The following is a 16118-nucleotide window of genomic DNA, read 5'->3' as shown; positions in this document are numbered from 1 at the left end:
ATCTTCCTTGCATCTTTGAATGAGGACATGGGTGCCCCAACTCTCTTTTCAACAATAATAGATAAGGCTTGGAACGGAGTTCCAACCTCATCCTCAGCTTCAACATAACAGAAAGATGACAGGTGGCTGACTAACAGTGCCTTCTCCCCGCCAACAATGACTAACTTCCCATTCTTGACAAACTTAAGCTTCTGATGCAACATGGAGGTAACAACTCCCGCCTCATGGATCCATGGCCTTCCCAACAGTCAACTGTAGGCCAAGTGGATATCCATTACTTGAAAAGTAATCTGGAAGTCACTCAGACCTATCTTCACCGGAAGGTCCATTTCCCAATCACCGTCTTGCACGAACCGTCAAAAGCTTTGACTATCACGCCATTATATCTCATAGGTGCTCCTTGATATGACAGCTTTGACAATGTTGAATTCGGTAGCACATTCAACGAATATCCGATGTCAACTAGAACATTTGACAAAGCGTCATCTTTGCAGTTCATGGAGATATGCAAAGCCAAGTTATGATTCCTACCCTCCTCGAGGAGTTCTTCATCACAGAAACTGAGATTATTACAGGAAGTGATTGTAAGAACAAATTTAGTTCTACAATGTATCTCTAAGATTTTGATGATAACAAAGGATGAAACAAAAATGGTACCCTAACAAAAAAATTCTAAGTGTGCAGGACTCTGATCAAAACAATCAGATAGACAATCATCAGATACAGAATCAAGCGCTAAGACACTGACTCTGATCCAACAGGTGCTAGCAAAACTAAAGAAGTCAAAACTCTAAAAGAAAAAGAATGAATCTAGACTCTGAAGACATACGCTCTGAAGAAGTCGAATAAAGAGAAACTCTGATGCCAATCAGACACAAGAATCCTCTGAAGACGCAAATTGCTAAAAGAAGACTCTGACTAAGATCCGCTGATTCAAGAAAGCTTAGCGTTCAAGAAACTTGCATATGGAAAGAAACTATCTTTAGAAAGAAGTTATTGTGCTTCATACTACTTTGGAAAGAACAAGGAGAGTAATGACATTAATCATTCTTCAATGACTAAGATTCTGTCATTAACAGCTACCAACGGTCATCTCAATCTCCATGAATGAACCCTCCGCTGCGGAATCTAAGTTGCATATCTTCAGACCTTGCGGTTGATGAACCTCGTTGGAACCCCAAATCGGTTCTTCCTTTGTTGTCGGAGACTTAATGCCTTGAACACTCTTCAGATAGGGAGAAAGAATAAATTGCTTGTGTACAGTATAATGGGGATCATAGCTTATATATAAGGTGATGGCCAATTAGGATTCTCATTATCCCTAAATGGGTCCTCTTGACATCCACTCATATTTGAGCTCATGTCCAATTAATCAATTAATTAATTACTAAATAGAAATATAAATAGCATCTTAAATTTATTTGACCATTTAAATAATTAATGCTCTTAATTTAATAAATAACTAATATAATTAAAATATATATGTCCACATAATAATTGTTGAAATATAATAATTAAATATTATCTAAATTATAAAATATTCAAACAATCTCTCACTTGGAAAATATATTTTTAATAATTATATCACAATTCTTTAGACTCGCATTCAATGCTATTTATCTTTAGATTTCAACTTTACAATTTGGTTCATCTCATACATCATTAATGGGACCACAACGGTTGTTGTCACTGACGTATAATGTGACAGACCCCCGACGACCACCACATCAATGTACTTTATGACATAGATTGATATGGATGAGTGACATGGAAATATCATGTAATGTGATCTCTGAATCATGTCTATTTTCAGCTGATCCAACTGAATTCTTTATTGAGATCAAACTAAAGTTTGCAAATTCAACATTTGTACAAATGATACATAAATGGTTATAATAATAATAATCTCATAAAATTTATTTCTGCAGATAATCTTATCATAAAGCCTTGCGAAATGAAATTCATGTCCCAACTCCCAACGGTCAAAAAGTTACGACGTGGGAATCATGACACAAATAAATGTGTTAATCAACTGTCCCCATCAAATCAGCGTCAATCTTCTTCCCTCCTTAACGTTTTTTTAATTTTTGAATTTTATATTGCGACATGATTTTCACGTCACAACTTAAATTTTGAAAATTTTAAATCTCCCCTTTTCTGTTAACCTATGCACATCTGATTTTTTTTATTTTTTTTATTTTTTTTTTAAAGTTGCGATGTGATTATCATGTTACAATATTTTATTTAAACCATTTATGTCCATGTGCATATAGCAGTGTCAATTTATTAATAATAAAAACATGTAACGACATAATAATCACGTCACGTCGTAATTTTCTCGTCTTTGTATCACGCAGTTGAAGACCGTTTTTCTTAAATTTTAACAAAGTTTAATTGTATTGTTTTTTTAATGTAAATTTGTAACGTGTGCTCTTTTTTAATTGTAAAAAAAAGTCATCACCTCAGAGATCACATGGTGTGGCCTCATGATTTTATTGATCACCACTTGCCTAAATTATTTATAATTTCATTTGTCAAATCTCTTTGAATATTAAACAATATTTTCCTCAATATAAAAGCCCAGACTCACACCTAATCTTCACACCAAAACCTTTAACCTATCCATTCTCTTCTTAGCCAAACACCAATCATGACATCAATACTACACTCTTTGATCTTATTTTGCTTGATCACTTTGTCATTATCATTGAACATGTCAAGTGGACGTAGTAACAAGGAGGTTATGACGATGTACGAGAAATGGTTAGTAAAACACCAAAAAGTGTATAACAAATTAGGAGAGAAAGATCGAAGATTTCAAATATTTAAGGATAATTTAAAATTCATCGATGAACACAATGCTCAAAATCACAGTTATATAGTTGGGTTAAACGAGTTTGCAGATATAACTAATAAAGAATATCGTGACAAGTATTTGAGCACGAGGAGTAGTAATGATATTAAACATAAGATTACCGGTGAACGATATGCTTATAAGGCAGGTGATAGTGGTAATGATATATTGCCTGCGTCTGTTGATTGGAGATGGGCTTTTGGTCCTATCAAATATCAAGGAACTTGTGGTAAGTTTGTATCTAATTTTTATATAAATTTTTCATTTCATCTGCTTCACATTATTTTGTGGTGATGCAGGAGCGTGTTGGGCTTTTTCCGCAGTAGCGACAGTGGAAGCTATTAACAAGATAGTGACGGGGAATTTTGTGAATTTGTCTGTACAAGAGCTTGTGGACTGTGATAGAACAGACTTCAATAGAGGGTGCCGTGGTGGTTTAATGGATCATGCCTACAAATTCATCATTGATAATGGTGGCCTTGACTCAGAGGAAGATTATCCATACCAGGAACGTGAGGGCACATGTGATCAAGGAAAAGTAATTATTTCAATTTGATAAGCATAATTCCTAAATGGTGATAACAATATATATTTTAAGTTGTTAATTGTTATTCAAATGATATGTATGGTACAGAAAAATACCAAGATAGTGAGCATCAATTATTTTGAGTATGTTCCAAGAAATGATGAAAATGCATTGATGAAAGCTGTGGCGAATCAACCTGTCACAGTTGCTATTGACGCCTCTGGAAGGGCTTTTCAACTCTATCAATCGGTAAGCTTACTCATTTTTAGTATATTAGTTGGACTTAAAACGTCATGCAAATAAACTTAGGTCTATATACTGTTATTTTCAGGGTGTATTTACTGGTAGCTGTGACACAATGTTGAATCATGGTGTGGTGGTTGTTGGATATGGTTCTCAAAATGGTGTGGATTTTTGGGGTGTGAGGAACTCATGGAGCACTAACTGGGGTGAACGTGGTTACTTCAAGTTAGAGCGTAATCTGAAAAATACAAATACAGGAAAGTGTGGAATCGCAATGGACCCTACATACCCAATTAAGCTTCGTCAAAACTCTGCAGTTACTAATTCTGGTTATGAAAAAACTCAAATGCTTGTTACCAGTGCTTGAAACACCATCATACCTTGCTTAGTATGCCTATTGGATTATAATATATATCTATATATTTTATTACTCTTGTAATAATCAGTTTTTCAATTTCAGTGTTTAATCTATATGTATTGAACTCAGAGTGCTAGTTGTATTTTGGATTTATAGATAATAAACTTTTACAAGCATCCTGCACACCTGTTATTGGTTATGATAAAATGGCATACTCATAGATATAAGTGGAAAATTTATTTATCAATTATATGAAATTAAAATATCAATATATATATATATATATATATCATTTTGTCAACACCCGACGCAGCTGCAATGGGATATGATAAAATGGTAATGTCGGATATATTATCTTCATTGGAAGATGATGGGTTCTTTGTATCTGAAAATATACACAGAAAGTGGTAGCAATTGATTAAAAATAAGTGTATTGATATCACTATGATTGTAATAAGTAGTTGATTTTCAAACATGAAATTGTGAAAAGAACGTTAAAAGTAAAATAAATAACAGGTGTTTTTGTTCAGATATGTTTGACCTCAACAAATTCCAAGCCAAAAAATTCATAATCTGCACGGAGTCCGAACCGGAGCATGTTGATGACGAAGACCTAGGGGAGTGCCAGAGAGGAACTAATAGGAGAAGACGAAGGAAAGATCTTATGTGGGATAATGCTGGTGTCAAAAGTGGGAGAAGACATAAAACAACTACATCTTTATTCTTCTTTACCTCATTTCCCGATGAGAATAGTGCTAGAGATATGTACGAGGTGTTCAAGGAGTTTGGAGACATTGATGAGGTTGTCATTCCTTCGAGGAGGGACATTAGAGGAAGACGATATGGTTTCGTAAGTTTTTTCGATGTGAAAGATGATAGAGTCTTTGCTACCAAGCTAGACAACATTTTTCTGGATAGGCAGAATATCTTTGTCAATATTCCTAGGTTCCAAAGAAGACGGGCTGGAGGTATTCAAGGAAACCACGTTTAAGGGAGGGAATATTCAGACTTTAATAGGCACTCAACTTGGAACAAGACTCTAAGAAAGGAGGGGAATTTTTCCAACAATGCATGGACTTCGAAAGCTAGGGCTTTAAGATATTCTAGATCTTATGCTAATGTCACTAGAAGTCAGGCTGAACTTACTAATGCTTGAACTTTCAATGCTACTAGTAGTAAGTCTAGAGGCCCTATAATCGTCCGTTTGTGCATATGAAATTCAACTGCGAGGACGGTGATATTTGGAGCAAGTTCAACAAAGCATATATAGGCTATGTTTTAAAACTCACTCGGCAGTAAGACCGTGAACCGGAGGATATGACGGATTAAAAAGGTCAAAGGACTTAATATGGAGTTGACCCGGTAGAAAGCGGTGTGACCCGACTGCATCAACAGTCAAATCAATGAATCAAAGGGTTTGTTTGAACTTACGGGGTACACTTTTTTTACTAACACACTTTTGAATGAGTGAAAACAAATTGAAAATTGAAACAACACCTCATCCTTTTTATCTCAACTTAAATTATGAAACTTTCTTAATCTCAAGAATCTAGCTCTCATTCAATAATCCACATCAAGGTCTCCACTCTAATAATCAATATCCTTTCTTATTATAAGATTAGTTTTTGTTATTTAATTTCGTTATTGCGGTTGAATTTATTATTTTCATTTACATTATTGTAGTCGTTATTCAATTTTAATGTTACATTTTCGCTTTGCATTTAGTATTTGTAATTTCATTTGGATTCTTTTGCTAAAGGTTTATGGCTTATTATTTTGTTTTTGTTTAATGTTAAGACTTATATTTAAAAGATGATTTTGGATATAAAATAATGATCATATAGAAATAATTTTGTGTTACCGTTTATTAGAAAATAATTTATCTTTACTTTATATGAATTTGATTATTGAATTTTATATGATTCTAACGTGTGTATTGAAAATTTGTTTAGATTTTCTAGAAGTTTTTTTAAAGATTTTATAATCACAAATGTATGTCAATTAATACTTTTATATATATATATATATATATATATATATATATATATATATATATATATATATATATATATATATATATATATATATATATATATATACATTTAACCAACAACACTGCAGTCCAAACAATGACCCACCAATCTGACCAGTGGTCCAAATACCTAGTACCTTGATCGGACTGATCATCGATCCAGGTTTTAAAACATTGTATGTAGGGGATGTGGAAAATGCAGGAATGACATATAATATTCAAGATATTTTGATATGGAAGGCTATTTCGCGGTCAAGGTTACACAGTTATGAGCTAACGTTTGTTTGTTGGAAGAAAAGGAGTAGCGTGAACTTGAGGTTTTTGTGGTAAATGGAAAGGGTTGGCTTAAACAATGGTTTAGAGAGATTAAGAAGTGGGAACCCAATATGGGGGATTCTGAAAGAGTAACATGGTTGTGTATCTATGTGTTCCCTGTCATTCTTGGAACCCCAAGTTCATTGAGTTCATTACTAGACCACTAGGCATGCATATGTGTTCAGATGATGGCACTAATGTTGCATGGTTTTGGTCAGAACCATGTATTCCATGGTTTTGAACTAGGCTCTTAATGTTAAAATCGATGAGGTTTTGTTTTAACTAAATGTGGTGAAATATACCCATGGACGGTTGAGAATCAGTATTTTGGCAATGTTTGAGGCTAATTGTGACTCATAAGAATCTGAGTCAGATATGGAGGGTTGGGATTGCGGTGTTGATCACTGTTCATATTTTGAGGTGCAAGGTGATGGTGACAGGTTCCTTATACGAAAATGTGTTTAGAGCATCTCTAGTGGGAGAACTAGTCATGATTACTTGAGCTATTTTATGTGGGACCAAATTTCCATATTATATTTAAGTCGCATCTAAGCAATCTAAACCAGTATTACTCTCATGGTGATTTCAAAAAGCAATTTATATTTGACACAATCAATTCAAATTTGACTCCACCAATTATCAAGAATAATATTATTTAATGGTAAGCAACACACTTTTTTAGTTGCTTCAGCAAGTAACTTACAGATTGAATTTAAGCAACAAAGCTCTATGTAGATATGTTCCACTGATAAAAAAATTAATTTCCATAACTTATATGTCCATGTAGATACAAAGCAACTCCCATTGGAGATGCTCTTAGAGAAGGGAGACATAGGAATGGAAAATGATGCTTTAATTGTCTTTTCACCAAAGTCAATGGATTTTGAAGATGTTCATAATTAGAAAAAGGCTAAGAATAAGGTGAAATGCTGGGATTAAGAGTCAGCGCCGGCTGTTTCATTAGAGGCGGAGACCAATGTTATGGTTACATATGTGGAGCTCCCAAATTATAGGACAATTAATCTTCGCCCTAACACTTTGATAAGGGATTTTTATAACCTCTTTACTAGTCATTTTTACGTAGAATTTTATCGCTTTTTGTCAAATTTGTTTCTGTTTATCATATTTTATACTTCGGTTGTGTGTTTTTACTATTCTTAGGGTCTAAATAAGTGTTTGAGGTGAAAAAGGATAAAAAACGAGCATGGAGTGGAAAAATGTCAAAAGTCAGAAAATCCTCATATAAAGCCCAGAGGGGTGCTACGGTCACCCATAGCAGCAAGGGCCTAGGGTTTCACCCTTTTGAATTCTCCATAAAAAAAGTTGGGGCCTGCTACGGGTCGTAGCAGGAGGTTGAGATACCTTTTACTTCTTTCCTTATTTTAGACCAATTTTCATGTTTTTGGATCTTTGGCATGATTAGATATGAGATATTTTGATGTAATGACTATTGAACAATGAGATGTTATCCTAGTTTTAGGTTTCTATATAAAAATCACAGTTGGTTGTGAGTTTAGAAGTTTCAATTTTATTTCCTTGAAGTTTCTATGTATTCTAATTATACATGTACTCAAGTCTCCATTAGAGCATTTGGATTAAAGCTTATTAATTCAAGTTTTATTATTTATTTTCATTGCAATTTCTTATTTAATTCAATTGTTTATTATGAATTCATCTATGAATATCGAATTGATTGTGTTTGCCCTCACCATGAGTGAGTAGTCCATTAGGGATTAGGGGTGATGAGGATCATCTCATGACCGTTTGTATGATAAGTCACAAGTTGATTACGAGACTATTTTGTATATATTTATTTTAATACTTGAGTTCATGCATTCCAACCCATGTACGAAAGTAAAATGTTCTCATGTGCTAACCGTAGTCTGTCGGTACCAAAGCACATGTTTTTAAGCAAACAAGTCTAATATAGTGAAAGCGCTTGGATGAATTTAAGAAAGTTTTATAGCTGAGCAAAAGTAACGAATCCATGACGAATAACCCGCCCGTGCAAAAGCAGCCAAATTATTCGTCATTGATAGGGAAATACGCTGGCGAAAGCAGGTTTTGCCCACATTTATCTATTTTATATAAATTAGGTTGAAACTCTCATAATATAAGTGACTCGGATTGTAGGGACATGTCAGAGTGAGAACTATAACCCTAGTTTTTGTTTGCCTCCATTGTGATTTAAGTGATTTTTCAATTAAGTCGGTTTAACATAAATGCTTTTTATTTAAGTTATTTTTATCAAAACTCAAATTATTGATTCCTCTAGATATACATTGATAAAATATAATTTTGTACTTAAACTATTGGTCTTTTTGGTTCGATAATTTTTTACTACTTCGCAGAGTCGTGCACTTGCGGCGTGTCAAGGTTTTGGCGTCGTTGTTGGGAACCAATTACGTTTGATATTGAATTACTATTTAATCACGTGTAGGCTATAACTTTAATTTTTTGTTTATTTTGCTGTAGTTGTCACTACTCTTGTATGTGAAGAGCTCGTTTTGTTGGGAATTTAGTCAAACTTGTGAACGAAATTGAGCGTTTCTTATATGTGAGAGACGCTGAAATCTTAGACGGCAAGTCATGGTTGAACCAATAGTTAACACTAAGCCTCTTAAGGATTATGTGATTCCTATCAAATAGGAACCACATTGTAGTATTGTGGACCCTCCAATTGCGGCAAATAATTTTGAATTGAAACCATCTTTGATTTGTATGGTGCAACAAAATTAATTTTTCGGGTTATCGTCTAAAAACCTGAACCTTCATATTTCTATATTTATTGATAAGTGTGGAACTATTAAGGATAATGGTGTTGATCAGAACACTATCCGCCTCCATTTATTCCCCTTCTCTTTGAGAGATCGTGCATGGGCTTGGCTTCAATCCTTGCCCGCCAATTGGGTTACTTCCCGGACTCAGTTGAAAACGGCCTTTCTTGCACGGTACTTTCTGCCAAGCAAACAACCTAAATTAGGAATGATATTAATAAATTTAGATAAGAAGAGGGGAAATCATTGTTTGATGTGTGGGAGCATTATAAGGATTTGGTAAGACTATGCCCTTTTCATGGGCTTGAGAAGTGGATAATTATCCATACTTTTTATAACGGTCTCCTTTACTCCACAAGGATGACCTTAGATGTGACTTTTGGAGGAGCTCTAACGAATAGCACTAAAGACATAGGTTATAAATTGATAGAAGAAATGGCCAAAAATCACCACTCAATGGGAAGCGTGCGACAAGTTGCCATTAAGTCTACCCCTAAGATCGGTTGTCTTTATGAGGTTAACATGTTTGATCGTATGAGCGTAATTCCCTTTACCAAAATATAAAAAGTTTAAGCATCACACCATTTACACTTGTTACTCCTGCCTATGTTGCTTTCATTGCCCACGCCACTCTCTACTATGAGATATATTGAATTAATGGGCAAACTGATAGAGATTGCCAAATGATCCTCGTCGGAGGATCCACCTAAGAAAATACCAATTTTATGAACAACAACCAGTCTAATAATCCGTATTCTAAAACCTATAACCAAGGGAAACGTGGCCACCCGAATTTATATTTTAGGAACAATAACCCTCAACAAGCTATGGGACCACCATGTTTCCTAAAAGTTATGCCAATTAAGCCTAAAAAATCCAACTTATAACTTTTGATGGAAAATTTTTTGATGACGCAAACCCGTCAAAACAATGAATTTAGGAATCAAAGCCTCCTCAGTAATGAGGAGCTTAGGCAGTTGCCCACTAAGATTGACAATGCTGCCACCCATGACAAAATGTTAGAGACTCAAATCTCCCATGTGGCTCAACAAGGTAACCCAAGCAAAATCCCAAGGTGGATTTGAATGATGTGGTAACTCATGATGGTAAGCATGTAGGTAGGTCAAGTGAGATAGAAGATGAGGTTTAGGAGAGTGTGCCAATACAATCCGCAAATGAGATTGTTGAATAGGTTGAAAAGGAAACACCTTATGTTGTCCCTCCTCCCTACAAACCTATTGTTCGTTTCCCACTAAGGCTTGTAAAAGCAAAAGTGAAGGCACATTTTAAAAAGTTCGTGGAACTTCTTAAGAAGGTCCACCTCAATGTGCCTTTCACCGAGGCATTAACTCAAAAGCCCTCTTATGCTAAGTTCTTAAAAGAAATTATTTCCAATAAAAGGAAGCTAGAGGACCATGAAACTGTGGCTATGACTCTTGATAGTAGTGTTGTGATAGCAGTTTTGTGTTTCGGCCTTCCCAGGGTTATTGTTTCAGATAACGACATGCAATTTGCTAATTCATCAGTAGTAGAGTTTTGTAAGGATTTAGGTATACAAAATCAATTTAGTTCGGTAGAGCATCCTCAAGCAAATGGTCAGGAGGAAGCAGCGAACATGATTATTTTATATAGGATGAAAAATAAATTGGATGCGGTCAATGGGTTATGGGTTGCGTATTTGCACGAGATTTTATGGTCTTATCATAGTACCCCTCATTCGACTACTCGGAAAAAAAATTACAAAACACATCCTAAGGGATGACCAACGCAAACGAGAATATAAATAAAATTATTCTTCATTCTTATCATCATTAATAACTATGAGGTTGGTATCATCAGCATGGTCTTCCTTAGTCCGATCATCAGCGAAAGAGGACTTAGTTTCTTCCATAATCACGAGGCGACCATCCACCATAACTTTGAAAAACTCCAGCTCAGACAAATCGAGCTTGAGGCGGAGGTGAAAGACTTGAGCCTTTTCCCTATCAAAAGCATCATCACATACGCCTAAAACATAGATTTGAGCCTTCTGTAAGGCTTCTTGCAGTTGGTCATTCGATTCCTGAGTTGATTTCATCTCCTCGGATTGCTTGGTGACAGTAAACTGCAATTCTTGATTCTTAGCCTCCGACTTATCCCTCTTTATCTTCTCCTAAAGCAATTGTTTTTATAGATCAAATATTTTATCCGCGTTTTTCCATTCACACCCTCTCAATCTGATTCATACCCCTGCCTCTTTTTGTTCATATTCATTCTTTTTTTGCTCATTTATTTTAATTGATTTTTTCTACATATTCCTTAATTTCTATTTTTTTTATATTTTGTGCATATATCAATTGTTAGATTTAGGTTAATTTAGGTTAGCCTAATTTTTTGATCATATTATACAATTAGAATTAGTTAGGATTAATTAGATTTAATTGATTTTAATTAGAATTTTGATTATTAGAAATTAATTCCATATTAATTAATTTTTTACTTTTTTACCCATAGGGTTTAGAAAATTCCTGATATGCATGCTCCCCTAGTTTAAGGTTTGTATATAATCAACTAGTATAATTTGAGTGATCAATCCACTAGGTTGTACATAACTCAACTGATTTGTTTCATTCCTGTTGATTGTGTCGATCAAAGTTTACTTTGATCAAACAAAGCCTTTTCATTGTGCTCAAATCCCCAAGCCTGTTCAACTTATCAGAAAATCCTTGATCACTTGATAGGGTAAGTCCCTTGTTTTCAAGTTGTAATGAACCTCAGGAGCTTAAGACCTCAAGACCTCAAGATTTAAATTCAAGTTCAGGACATCAAAGTCAGTACAAGGCATTCAGATTGCAGACAGAATAAACTACAATTTAAGTACAACAAAGGTGTATCAACACATGTCAATCATGATTCAAATTGTGTGCCATGACCCTTAAGTAATTGAGAAGGGGTGAGAGGGAACATTCCTATCCTCATTCTAAATATCTTTGGGTACGGGATGAATGACCCAGTTGCTCAGAGTATTCATCTCTATTCATAGACTTTAGTATACTTTGAATCGAATGATTGTCAAGTCTTTTTGCTCCGAGCAACACTGAATCTCCAAGATCCACAGATATGAATCTTTTTCAACAACTTGTCAGTTATGATGAGGGTTATACGACACGAGCCTTAAGTAATAGAGAAAGGGTGATATGGAGCATTACTATCCTCATTCTGAACATCTTTTGGTAAGGGACGAATGGCCCAGTTCCTTAGAGTATTCACCTCTATTAGTAGACTTTAGTGTGATTTGAACCCAGTAATTAACAAGTATTCTCTATGCAAGCACCTCAACTATTCAATACTACAACAAGCAACTTTGTTTCTCAATTATACTTTTGTGCTCCTTTCAGTTTAAACATCACCTATAATTACCTTTTTCAGGTTTAAACACCATCATTCCAGTTTAAACACCATATTCAACTACCTTTGTTGGTTTAAATACCATTGTTTCAGTTTGAACAACTTGTCGGGTTTAAACACCATCACCCTTGCCTTGGTTGAGCACCATTACTATTGCATTGGTATAAACCCCTTTTCCGGTTTAGACACCGACCTTTCGGTCTAAACACCGCTTTTCAGGTTTAAACACCATTACCTTGGTTTGAAAGTCATTTTCAGGTTCAAACACCACCATCCGGTTTAAACACTATTATTCTCCGCCTTTTGGTTTAAAAACCATGATCCGATTCAAACACCAACCCTTCGGTTTATACACCACTTTTAGCCTATCCTTTGGTTTAAACATTGTTTCCTTGGTTCAAACACCACATTATCACATTCCTTAGTTCAAACACCACATTCATACAACATTTGGTTCAAACACCATATTATCACAACCTTTAGTTTAAACACTACAGTCATATTACCTTTTAGTTTAAACACCACAATCCAGTTACTATCCGGTTTAGACACCACATCAAATAAATTGCCATTATACTTCAAGTTCTTCCTTCAGTTCAAACACCATTATCCGGTTCAAACACCATTTTGTCCCCTAAATCAGTTCTATATCACTTTACTCCACTTTTTCACTTCATCCAATTTCATTTTACCATGTTTCTTTGGTTCAAAGACCACAAACACGAGTTTTATCTAGGTTGCCTTTCTTTTTCTATCTTAGTTCCACGAACTACGAAGCTCAAATCCTCCGCGAGCACTTTATTTCACTTTTATTTCCATACTTCATCACTCTTCTTTCATCTCCCACCTTTAGTTCCATGAACTACGGAGCTCTGAATCCCTTATTTCACTATAATGATACATAGGCATGAGGGCCCCAATCTTCACGAACACTCCATGTATTCTTTTCTTTACCCCTTTTATGAAACAAACAACAATTTGTTAGGTCCGAGATATACCTCGATCCTATGATGGATATGAAATGTTTTGGGCTTTTTCTGTCCGAACATTTCTCTCTTTCAGCTTTCATGCTCGGGGGGCTTATGTACATCCCGAAAATTTATGTTGACCAGTTGACATGTAAAATAGGAAGAATGTGATGATTATGGAAGACGACAAACGTCATTCCAAGTTCCCTTAAAGAGGAATGTGAAGAAGCACCCTTTAAAGATCGTTGATGGCAAAGGAAGTATAAAAGGAGACTGTCTCCAAGAGGACAGAGAATGGAGGACAACGACCTAAGAAAAATATTTACAGACACTTAACCAATCATTTGGGCTTTCCCTGACTTGCATCGGGGAAGTCAACCTTTTAGTATTTTTTTAGCAAGAACAAAAACAATATTTAATCATTTAATTTTTTACATTAAAAAAATCACATTTAAATAATTCATATTTATGATTTCAAACACATTTTAATAATATTTAAATATGTATGTTATTAAGAGAATCACATTATTTTTATTAAATCAGTTCAGTTGATAGTTGTACAGAAACATCATATACATAAACGCAGATTCGAATCCGCAACATCATATTTGTTAATCTTTAACTGGTGAATTTTAATCACTACACTACTTAAACAAAAAAATCATATTTAAATCACAAATAATTCTCATTTGACGTGTTCAAACACATTCTAATAATTTTAAATATGTTTGGATGTTACTATTTTTTTTAATGTGCTTGAATACTATTATAAAAAAGTTAAATATAATGTGTTAACAAATATGCATATGAAATTTACTTTGAACGTTATTAAATATTAATTTTGATTTGTTATTAAATATGTTTGAATAATATAGAAATCTAATCTAAATATTTATGAATTATTAATATGTTAAAAAATATAATATATTAATAAATATTTAAATTGAACTAAATACTCAATGGCAGCTCAATTGGTGAATTTGGTTGGCCAACCACCCATTGGCCCTCCTTTTATCCATCCACCTGTACATTTTTTGTTTTATATACTCAATCAAACTGTGTCACGAAAATATCTTCTACATTATTAAATTTTTAAAGGGTCTATTAGTAGAAGGTGCATGGATAAATATAAGAATTTGAATTGACTCATAGATCACATGGTGTGGCTCTATCGCTCACCACTGGCCTAAATTATTCATTTTCATTCAATAAATATGAAACAATAATTTCCTCTCTATAAATCCCACCCTCACACCTAACCTCTTCACAACAAACTATCAAACTAATTCAAATCCTAACCCATTCTTTCTCTCCTAATCCTAAGCCAAACACCAATCATGACATCAATACTCCACTCTTTGATCTTATTTTCCTTCATCACTTTGTCATTAGAATCGGCCAAGGCCATCACTACACATAATGGACGTAGTATCGAAGAAGTTATGACCATGTATGAGAAATGGTAAAACACCAAAAAGTGTATAACGGATTAGGAGAGAAAGAGCAAAGATTTCAAATATTTATGGATAACGTAAAATTCATAGATGATCACAATGATCAAAATCACACTTATAAACTTGGATTGAACCAGTTTGCGGATATGACTAATGAAGAACATAGTATGTATCTGGGCACTAGGAGTAATGATGACATTAAAAATAAGATAATCAGTCAACAGTACGCTTATAATTCCGGTGACATATTGTCGGAGTCAGTTGATTGGAGATGGGCTGTTGGTCCTATAAAAAATCAAGGAAATTGTGGTAAGTTTGTTTCTGATTTGATTAACTTTGAATCATTTTCACCGGCTTCACATTGTTTTATGCTGATGCAGGTTCTTGTTGGGCGTTTTCTGCAATAGCGGCCGCGGAAGCGATTAACAAGATAGTAACAGGGAGTTTTGTGAATTTGTCTGTACAAGAGCTTGTGGACTGTGATAGAACAAACTTCAACAAAGGGTGCAGTGGTGGTATCATAGACCGTGCCTACGAATTCATCATTAATAAGTATAGTTAATAGTAATAATATATATTGAGTTGTTAATTGTTTTTCTAATGATATGATTAAAGTGCAGAAAAATACCAAGGTAGTGAGCATCAATAGTTTCAATAGTGTTTCGAGAAATAATGAAAGCTGTGGCTAATCAACCTATTAGCGTTTCTATGGATGCCTCTAGCTATGGTGTTAGATTCTATAAATCTGTAAGTTTCTACATACTTATAGTAACACACATTTTCAAATTTATTAACCTCTAAATTTTTATGAAACTGAATTGTAATATTTAAACTCTATTATTTTCAGGGTGTATTTACCGGTACATGCGAGACAAAATTGAATCATGGTGTGGTGATTGTTGGATATGGTTCTGAAAATGGTGTGGATTATTGGTTGTTGAGGAACTCATGGGGCACTAAATGGGGGTGAAGATGGTTACTTCAAGTTAGAGAGTAATATGAAAAACACAGTTAGAGGCAACTGTGGAATCGCAATGTATCCTTCATACCCAATGAAGTATGGTCCAAATTCTGCGGTTTTTACTAGGGGTAATGAAGTATGGTCCAAATTCTGCGGTCTTTACTAAGGTTAGGGATGTGCATGGATCATAAACCAAATTAAATTAAATTATATATATATGGTTCGGTTTGAATCTTAAAACCA

At 34.4% G+C, this 16118-nt stretch overlaps 1 protein-coding gene, 1 non-coding gene and 1 pseudogene across 2 annotated transcripts; 2 read left to right on the top strand and 1 right to left on the bottom strand.

Moving 5' to 3' along the window:
• Positions 1–2601: 2601 nt before the first annotated feature.
• Positions 2602–4154, top strand: LOC127074414 (zingipain-2). Its single transcript, XM_051015731.1, has 4 exons — positions 2602–3083; positions 3154–3392; positions 3489–3629; positions 3712–4154. Exons 1-4 carry the CDS (start codon positions 2651–2653, stop codon positions 3988–3990), a joined length of 1092 nt encoding a protein of 363 aa, XP_050871688.1. The 5' UTR covers positions 2602–2650; the 3' UTR covers positions 3991–4154.
• A 5145-nt stretch (positions 4155–9299) lies between these two features.
• LOC127077589 (small nucleolar RNA R71) lies at positions 9300–9410 on the bottom strand. Its single transcript, XR_007787382.1, has one exon. It is a non-coding gene; the product is annotated as a small nucleolar RNA R71 (small nucleolar RNA).
• A 5171-nt stretch (positions 9411–14581) lies between these two features.
• On the top strand, positions 14582–16118 carry LOC127074415 (zingipain-2-like; annotated as a pseudogene).

The sequence above is a fragment of the Lathyrus oleraceus genome, chromosome 4 (genome assembly GCF_024323335.1).
Source record: "Lathyrus oleraceus cultivar Zhongwan6 chromosome 4, CAAS_Psat_ZW6_1.0, whole genome shotgun sequence".
In the NCBI taxonomy this organism is placed as follows: domain Eukaryota; kingdom Viridiplantae; phylum Streptophyta; class Magnoliopsida; order Fabales; family Fabaceae; genus Lathyrus; species Lathyrus oleraceus.
The sequence above is the reverse complement of the archived record's forward strand: the minus strand, read 5'-3'. Positions and strand labels throughout refer to the sequence as shown.

Excerpts from the sequence above, each read along its gene's own strand:
- LOC127074414 (XM_051015731.1), top strand. The coding sequence starts at position 2,651 with ATGACATCAATACTACACTCTTTGATCTTATTTTGCTTGATCACTTTG. Across the intron at positions 3,393-3,488 it reads GCACATGTGATCAAGGAAAA|AAAAATACCAAGATAGTGAG; the intron begins GTAATTATTTCA and ends TGTATGGTACAG. Across the intron at positions 3,630-3,711 it reads CTTTTCAACTCTATCAATCG|GGTGTATTTACTGGTAGCTG; the intron begins GTAAGCTTACTC and ends TGTTATTTTCAG.